The sequence below is a fragment of the Asparagus officinalis genome, chromosome 7 (assembly GCF_001876935.1).
Source record: "Asparagus officinalis chromosome 7, Aspof.V1, whole genome shotgun sequence".
NCBI classification, from domain to species: Eukaryota; Viridiplantae; Streptophyta; class Magnoliopsida; order Asparagales; family Asparagaceae; genus Asparagus; species Asparagus officinalis.
Window position 1 is genome coordinate 5,910,236 of NC_033800.1, and position 9,489 is coordinate 5,919,724.

The 9,489-nt window shown below is 37.7% G+C and overlaps 1 protein-coding gene across 2 annotated transcripts; it reads left to right on the top strand.

Annotated features, from left to right (window-relative positions):
* On the top strand, positions 7,035–8,907 carry LOC109850634 (ATP synthase gamma chain 1, chloroplastic). Of its 2 annotated transcripts, none has more exons than XM_020420688.1 (3): positions 7,035–7,432; positions 7,495–7,737; positions 8,479–8,907. In XM_020420688.1, exons 1-3 carry the CDS (start codon positions 7,289–7,291, stop codon positions 8,770–8,772), a joined length of 681 nt encoding a protein of 226 aa, XP_020276277.1. In that variant the 5' UTR covers positions 7,035–7,288; the 3' UTR covers positions 8,773–8,907. The 2 variants fall into 2 exon arrangements, with proteins under 2 accessions (XP_020276277.1, XP_020276276.1); XM_020420687.1 differs by having other exon boundaries at positions 7,035–7,396; positions 7,459–7,737.

Below are 9,489 nucleotides of genomic sequence, written 5' to 3' on the forward strand. Positions count from 1 at the left end.
TTACCGATTTGAGAATTTCACAAACTCGTTGCATCTGCTCATTTGACATTGTAACACGAGACGGAGGCAACTTTAATTTTTTAAGGCCAACGTCTTGAGCTTGCAAATCATTTCGGATATTCAAAGCAGTCAGATCTTGGCGCGCCCGTAGATCATCCTTCGACTTGTTTGCATCTTGTAGGAGAGTTGATACTATGTTATCACATATATTTTTCTCAATATGCATAACATCTAAGTTGTGTCGGATTTTTAGATTCTGCCAGTAAGGTAGCTGAAAGAAGATACTAAATTTAGTCCATCCTCTAGGTAATGTTTGAGCTTCGTCCTCAACTTGCATTTTACGGACCTTTCGCTTACGCTTCAATGGCTTTTTTAACTTTAAGTAATCTCTTACTCCGAGCGTGTTAAATTTAGAATAGCGTTTTTTCCCAAACACAACTTTTGGAAACCCCTCAAGTAATTGAACGATCTCAGTACCTGTCAGTTGACGCGGCTTCATTCTTTTCTCAACTGTACCATCAAACTTAGCTGATAATTTTCTGTACTTATGACTCAAGGGCAACCACCTTCGATTAAACCAATAACAACTCTTTCGGCTATGTGGTAATTGAATAGCTTCAAATTCTAGACCACATACAGGACAAGCACACTTGCCCTTCGTAGAGTACCCTGACAGATTAGCATAAGCTGGAAAATCATTAATCGTCCATAGTAGAATAGCACGTAATCTAAACGACTCTTTTAAATGGGCATCATATGCTAAAATACCCTCAGACCATAATTGTTTTAGCTCATCAATTAGAGGCTCTAAGTAGACATCAATATCATTTCCCGGAGCATGCTTACCGGGTATCAGTAATGAAAGTATCATAAACGGCTGTTTCATACAAAGCAATGGAGGTAAATTATATGGCATTAATACAACTGGCCACGTAGACCAGCCAGAGCTCATTACCCCAAATGGATTGAATCCGTCGCTTGATAGACCCAATCTTACATTTCTGCAATCTTCGGCAAAACGAGGATAAATTTTATCAACATGCTTCCAAGCTAAAGCATCAGCAGGATGTCTCAATTTACCATCGTCTACTCGATCATCCTTATGCCACCTCATATTCTTTGCCGTTTCCTTGTTCATGTATAATCTTCGCAATCTAGGAGCCAATGGAAAATGTCGAAGCACTTTGACTGGAATTTTCTTCTGTGTTATCCCTGTCTCCGTTGTAATCCTTGTTGAAGAATTTGTGCGCTGTTTCCACCTAGAAACTCCACATGTCGGACACTCTTGAAGGTCTTTATTGGCTTTGTGGTACAAAATACAATCATTCGGACATGCATCAATCTTATTATAATCAAGACCCAGAGCAGAGACAATCTTCTCAGCTTGATAAGTTGTTTGGGGTATGCTATTCTCTCCTCCAGGGATTACAGTCCGAAGCAAATCAAGAAGCATTTCAAAATAATTATCTGACATACCGCTAAGTGTCTTAATATGAAGGAGTTTCAGCATAAATGAAAATCTGGAGTACTCGGTACATCCCTCATATAAGTCCTTTTCACTATCTTCTAGTAGCTCCATTATTCGCTTTATTTCTGCGGAGGAATGCATATCATCAATATTTTCGACACTCGCGACACCTCCTACCTCTTCGGCTTCAACTTCGTTATCATCTTCACTTTTGTCTCCAATATCATCCTCGACATTATCATCAACATCATATTCTGTAGGTCGAGGAAAAATATCATTCAACAATGTTTCTGTGTCATCTATTCGTTGGCCACCGGACGTACCAACATGCATATTTGGATCATCATCTTCAGTGATACCCTCCCCATGCCAGTTCCAGTATTTATATTTCTCATCAAAACCTGATTTTATTAGGTGAATCCGTATATCATTTCTATTCAGCAGCTTCAAATTCCTACACCTACAACAAGGACAGTACATAGCACCGCTTCTTAAATTTCTCGGATTCATTTCCGCATAACGCATGAAGGCTTCACATCCCTCCTTGTATCGTGTGTCATGAAATCTACGATGCCTAGGGATATCTATCCATGATTTGTCAGGAATTATCCTCATCTGTAAATTATATATAATTATTAAATACGATTAGTCTCACAACTACTAATACATCCATTACTCTTATACATTCAACACACATCAAACATACGTTCATATATCATTTAACAATATGAATATTTATCTACATAAAATATATATAAAACATACGTAAAAACTAATCACACTAATCTTGCGGCTGTCATAGGAAGGCTTCTATCCATTAAGAATATAGTAGTGCTTACATCCAACTTCATATACTTTGTATATTTTCATTTCTTGAAAATTTCGGCAGCACCTACCCGCTGTTCTCCCTGTACACTGTGCGGATGTTATTATGCGTATCAGTAATAACCCGAAACGCAGAACAACATACGCTTATTGTACACGGAGAACAACGAATAGGTGCTGCCAAAACTTTCAAGAATGAAAATATACAAAGTATACAAAGTTGGATGTATGCACTACTATATTCCTAACCCGTCCGAGAAGGACAGATCCAATAATTACGAATTTCAGTACCAATTTTTTATTCCTATAATATAAAATAAACGCTCATTTTTGGGAGAAAACTTCGTCTCCTACCCAAATCTGAGTCGTATATCATATATTATAAGTCCAAATAATTGGATGTAATTATTGGACGGAAGTCTAGGGATAACGTTATTTTTTTATTCACCTAAATTGGATTATAACACATTATAAAAATTTATAATGTGTTATATATCACTCTATTTTTTACAAAAAATTATTTCACATATTTTCACATCACAAACTTAAATAATCACACATACTTATAGCACGAATGAAACTTAAATGAGTTAGGGTTTATAAGTGTTTAAAACTCAATAATGATAACTAGTGTTGTTCAAATGAATTAACATGTATTTAATTAAGTTAGGATTTTCAGAATTGAACTCGTTTATTTTTCAACATAATTAGGGTTTTTAACCAAATTCAACAATAATTAATAATAAAATTGAAATTTCTAAAGCTCAGTAGAAAAATCATACCTTTTAAACTGATTTCCGCAACGGACACCGCCGAAGGAGGGGGGGTCGGGAGGTTCCGGAGGAGGGGGGCTTGGCCGATTGGAGAGGGGGCTTGTTCCGAGGGGGGGGGGAGATCACGAGGGGAGGGAGGGCACCTTGCGAAGGGGAGGGATGGGGGGCTCCAGGGAAGGGGGCGGAGGGGGGCCTGTCGAAGAGGGGGGAGGGGCGCCCGAGGGGGAGGGGGATGGAGGGGTGAGGAAGGGGAGCACGTGAGGAGGGGGTGAGCGGGAGGAGGGCGGCCGGGGGGCCAGCCGGAGGAGGGGGGAGGCCGGAGGGGGGTCGGAGGAGGGATAGAGGGCACAGGAGGGTCGGGAGGGGCCGAAGGAGGGGTCGGGGGGGGGGGGGGCGAGGGGGCGCGGGGGGAGGCCGGGGATGGGGGATGGAGGGGAGGAATGAGGAGGGGGATGGGGCCGAAGGAGGGGGGGTCGGGAGGGGGGAGGGCCGGGGGGGCGGGGCAAGGCCGGAGGAGCGGGGGTCGGACAGGGCGGCAGGAGGCGAGGGAGGAAGGGGTCGGGGACGGGTCGGGAGGGGGAGAAGTGGCGGCTGATTTGCCCTGGGCAAACTTAATAGTTTGCCCTAGGCAACCTAGACGGATTTCCGTCTAGGTTGCCTCAACCTAGACGAAAATTCCGTCTAGGTAAAATTTCCGTCTAGTTTGTTCCGTCTAGTTTGGATCAAACTAGACGGAAAATTTCGTCTAGTTTGACAAACGAGACGGAACAGTCAAACTAGACGGAAATCCGTCTAGGTTGAATAGTCAACCTAGACGGATTTCCGTCTAGGTTGATTCAACCTAGACGGAAATCCGTCTAGGTTGACTAGTCAACCTAGACGGATTTCCGTCTAGTTTGACTGTTCCGTCTCGTTTGTCAAACTAGACGAAATTTTCCGTCTAGTTTGATCCAAACTAGACGGAACAAACTAGACGAAAATTTTCTGTCTAGTTTGCTCCAAACTAGACGGAAATTTTTTCCGTCTAGTTTGTTCCGTCTAGTTTGGTCGATTTTCTACTAGTGTTTGTATATTTCATCTTTTTTAATATCAAGAAATTGTAACAATTTTCACAGCACTTTCATCTCCTTCAACAGGTACGTGTCTTTGTTATTTTCTTCTTATTAGAGTAGATTAGATTGTTTAATCAGTACGCATGTATATTATTCACTTATCATATGCATGTAAAATTAATATATGCGTTTAAATTTTTCTTTTGAACTGTTGTATGCATGTAAGCCCTTCATATCTAGCTATTTTCATGTTTACTTAATCCTAATGTTAGGAGAATTTTAGATCAATTCAATTTAATAGTCTTTATGAATTTATTTTATCTTTTACGTAGGAGTTGGATTTGTTTGTTATGTATATTATTCAATCATCTCATACTTTAACGAGATTTTTTTTTGAATTGTTATAGCCACTTTTGCATCTTAACCCTTCAAAGTTGGATTTGTTTATTATATCATTGTATAATTACTATTATCATAGAATTCTTTAAGACCACATACCTTATATATATATTGCTCATCTTGCACCCGTGAACATAAATGCAAACAAATTAATTAAACCCTAATTAAGTTTGTTGAATATTATTATTTAAATAGAACTCTATTTATAATTGTTATCCTCTCACATGCAACATAACATACCAATATATATAAACCAAGAAATTACAATAATTTTCTTAGCACATTTGTCTCCTTCAACAAGTATGTTCCTTTGTTGTTTTCTTCTTATTATGTTAGATTTGATTATTTTAAGGAAATTAATTATATTGTATGTTTGTATATTTCATCTTTTTTAAGATCAAGAAATTATAATAATTTTCACAGCACTTTCATCTCCTTCAACAGGTACGTGTCTTTGTTATTTTCTTCTTATTAGATTAGATTAGATTGTTTAATTAGTACGCATGTATATTATTCAATTATCATATGCATGTAAAATTAATATATGCGTTTAAAATTTTTTTTAAGAAGTATTTTTTAATCCTATATCTTGATCATGGACAGTGTTATATGTATATGTACGAGTTCGTGAAAATATTTTGGTAGACAAAAATACCATTGGAACTCAAATACTAATCCATAGACCTCAATTATCTAATCCCGCTTCCATTTAACTAACCTCTAATAAAAAAATTCCCCTTATATATATTGTTCATCTTGCACCCGTGAACATATATGCAAACAGATTAATTAAGCCCTCATTAAGCTTGTTGAATATTATTAGCTAAATAGAACTCCATTTACAATTGTTATCCTTTCACATGCAATATAACATACCAATATATATAAGCCGAGAAATTATAATTATTTCCATAGCACTTTCGTCACCCTCAATAGGTGTGTGTCTTTGTTATTTTTTTCTTATTAGATTAGATTAGCTTATTTTAAGGTCATTAATCATATTGTATGTTTGTATGTTTCGTCCTTTTTTAGATCAATAAATTGTAATAATTTTCATAGCACTTTCATCTCATTAAACAGGTATGTGCCTTTGTTATTTTTTTTCTTATTAGATTAGATTAGAAAGTTATTAGTGATTAATTAAAAAAAATACTTATTAAGCAAGTTTTGCCAAAAATTATTGGGTAGTTTGGTTATTTGACCACACGTGAACTAACAGTGTTAATTTGATAAATTTCTGCCAAGAATTTTTGGGGGTTTAGTGAGAGTTTCAAAGGTAATAGGGGTTTAGTGTCAGAAACTCAACTTGTTGGGGGTTTAATTACCCATATTTTATTTTATAGAGATACTAGATTAGTTGCTACACGTGAAAACCTTATATCTATTGAAGAATAAATTAATTGTTCAAATGGGTTTGATATCATAGTCCTTTATATGTAAAGTTTGGATTTCTATTTAGTATCTCAAATTGTTTAATGTAAATATATAGGAAAGAATCTCTTAACAAAAAGGTTATCATATTTTCTTTGCGGCATACCAAAATGAGGTAGAGGAACAAACTTAAGTATGAAAAAGGTAATAAAAAGTTCATTCACATGCATATACTCAAAGAAATATGCTACAGTTGAGTCAATAGCTTTTGATGATTGAGTAGATATAAGAGGGCTTTTTTAATATTAGTCCACAAATCTTTTGACATTTAACCACGTGCATTGCACGTGCATAAAAATTAGTATAATAAAATGTACCAGTTGTGCTAATACTACAGTTGATATGCAACAGAAAAAATAATACAACAAATTATATAAATAATACGTAATTAATAATATAACGTATTATACAAAATAATATGTAATAATAATAATAATACAATATATTATTTAAAAATAATACGTCATAGTATCAATAATACAACAGATTAATTCCAAAAAAAGTCACCACACGTAATTAATTTATAAATATTAAAATCATTTAAATAAATATAAAACTTGGATTTTATAAATATAAAATCATTTAATCAAAACAATATATGCGCAACAACATATACGCGCGCACAACAAAATGCTCCATCAAAATATAATCCAAATCCAACAAATTAGTTAACAAACCAACCTTGATCGTTAATCAGGTTGGTAATGTACCTCTGCTGACCTTCCTTGGATTTAATGAAAAACCTTCTACCTTCACGTTCATTGTCATATACATAATCTAAAATCCTATCTAGAAATTCCTCAGAATATTCATTCCTATGTTTCTTCAACGCTGCAGCCAACTGCTTAGTCCAATGAACAATGTGTTGGTTTCTCATTGACTAAGACATTGAGGGCCTGTTTGTTTCACACATTTTATGGAATATGAATGGTATTTGGGTCTGACAGTGGCATTTTCGTAATTAAAGGATTCCAAATGAATCATATTCTTGAGTTTGGTTCAAAAAAAATTTACAGAATTGCTAATCCGTAAAGTGCTCAAAACAGTGGATATTTATGGAATCCCAAATCCTATCCGTTTGAGAGGAATTGGGCCAAAAAGCTGACAACGCTCCTCTTTCTTATTCTGATTCTTAATCTTCTTCGCCAGATCTGGTTTTTGAGAGGAATTGGGCCAGATCTGCCGTGGTTTCCCCACTGTTCTTCTTCCGCCTCAGCTCTCTATTCTTCGCGCCTCTTCTTCGCTTCTCTTCTCCGGCCGCCCTTTGGGTTTCTTTGCGTGGTCGAGGCTGGTACTTGAAACCCTATATCTGGTACGCTCCCCAGAAGATCACTAAGGCCATGAAGCTCGTCCCCGCTGCCAAGGTCCTCCGAGTCCAGGAGGCCGTCGTCAGCGGCCGCCCCTTCTCTGAAACCCTGGTCGAGGCCCTCTACAACATCAACGAGCAGATGCAGACCGATGACATCGACGTTCCCCTCACGAAGGTGAGGCCCGTGAAGAAGATGAGCAGATGCAGACCGATGACATCGACGTTCCCCTCACGAAGGTGAGGCCCGTGAAGAAGATTGCGCTCGTTGTCGTCACTGGAGATCGAGGGCTCTGTGGGGGTTTCAATAACGCGATCATCAAGAAGGCCGAGTCGAGGATCACCGAGTTGAAGACATTGGGGCTGCACTACACTGTTATTAGTGTTGGGAAGAAGGGCAATTCTTACTTTCTACGGCGGCCGTATATCCCGGTTGATCGGTTTCTCGAGGGCGGGGCACTGCCCACGACGAAAGAGGCGCAGGTTAGCATTTGTTTATGATACTTCAGTGGATGTAATTCATGATTTTGGAGATTAATCTTGTTAGTAGTCCTAGATTATTGAGATGTGGTCTTTAGTGAATCATCGTTGAACGCTACTTAATTATTAACCTTGCAAATTCTCATAAATTGATTGTCGAAGAAACGTAAACTTTGCTTTACAATCCTTTATTTTTTATACTTCTGTGCTTATAATTGATAATTTAGAGCTCAACCTTGCTAATGTTTCATAGATCAACGATCAAGATGTGATTTTAATTATATTTTGTGATCAGAAGTTGTGAACTTGGCAATTGTTTAGAAATGCCAATTTTTATGAAAGGATGAGGTCGATAACTTATGCAATTTATCACATACAGAAATAAAGGTCATTGATTGTTAGCATACTGGATTAAATATATGAAGATCTCTCCCGCCTTTAGAAGAATAATTCTTCAACCTGTGTCGCGTTTTGTCCTATGTTTATTGTCTAGTAGTGTTGTAAATTGTTCATGTCCTGTTGTTTGATTACAGTCATCCATGTTGAAATTGATGAGTTTTTCTGTGTGCTTCAATTTAGATCTCAGACACGACAATGTGTAGTAAAAAAGTTTGTTTGACATCTATGAGGTTCCATGTTAGAACTTGTGACTATACACACTCTAGATTGCAAACTCATAGATGCTGCAGATTTGTGAAATTCATGTCAATATTTTGATTTTTGAACCTAGCTGAATTGTTGCAGGCTATTGCCGATGATGTATTCTCCCTCTTTGTCAGTGAGGAGGTCGACAAGGTCGAGCTTCTCTACACTAAATTTGTATCCCTCGTCAAGTCTGACCCTGTGCTCCATACTCTCCTTCCTCTCTCTCCCAAGGGCGAGATCTGCGACATCAATGGAGTTTGTGTTGATGCAGCTGAAGATGAGCTCTTCAAGCTTACCACCAAAGAAGGAAAATTAACAGTTGAAAGGGAGACTGTTAGAACCCCAACTCCATCATTCTCTCCAATTCTTAAATTCGAGCAAGACCAAGGGTGAATTTGTTTTTTTAATGCTTGATTTTTTTTAATGTTGTTTGAGAAATATCGTCATTTCATATATTCCTTGGTAAATGCATGCATATCATATATTGTTTCATATTTCTTTAATATTAATATGGCTATGCTTACAATATATATTAGGCATTGGTTTGGAGCTTGTGTAGCTCCTTGCTCTTGTGCTTGTGGCTGTTATTTGGAGCTTGTGTAGCTCCTCATTCGCATTGGTTTGTTGTTGTTTGGTTTGAAGCTTGTGTAGCTCCTTGCTCTTGTGCTTGTGGCTGTTATTTGGAGCATGTGTAGCTCCTCATTCGCATTGGTTTGTTGCTGTTTGGTTTGGAGCTTGTGTAGCTCCTTGAGTTTAGGTTTGTGACTGTTATTTGGAGCTTGTGTAGCTCCTCAATCTCTTCGGAGTTTGTTTTGATCACCTGTAGCTCATTGACGTTGGATTTTTGAGCTGACATTTTGGAGCTGGTGTAGCTTCTTGCTCTTAGGTTTGTTGTTGTTTTGTTTGGAGCTTGTGTAGCTCCTTGCCTTTGGGTTTGTGACTGTTATTTGGAGCGTGTGTAGCTCCTCAAGCTCTTCAGGTTGGTTGTTGTTTTGTTTTGAGCATGTGTAACTCATTGACTTTGATTTGTGGCTAACATTTTGGAGCTAGTGTAGCTCCTTGCTCCTGGGTTTGTTGCTGTTTTGTTTGGAGCTTGTGTAGCTCCTTGCT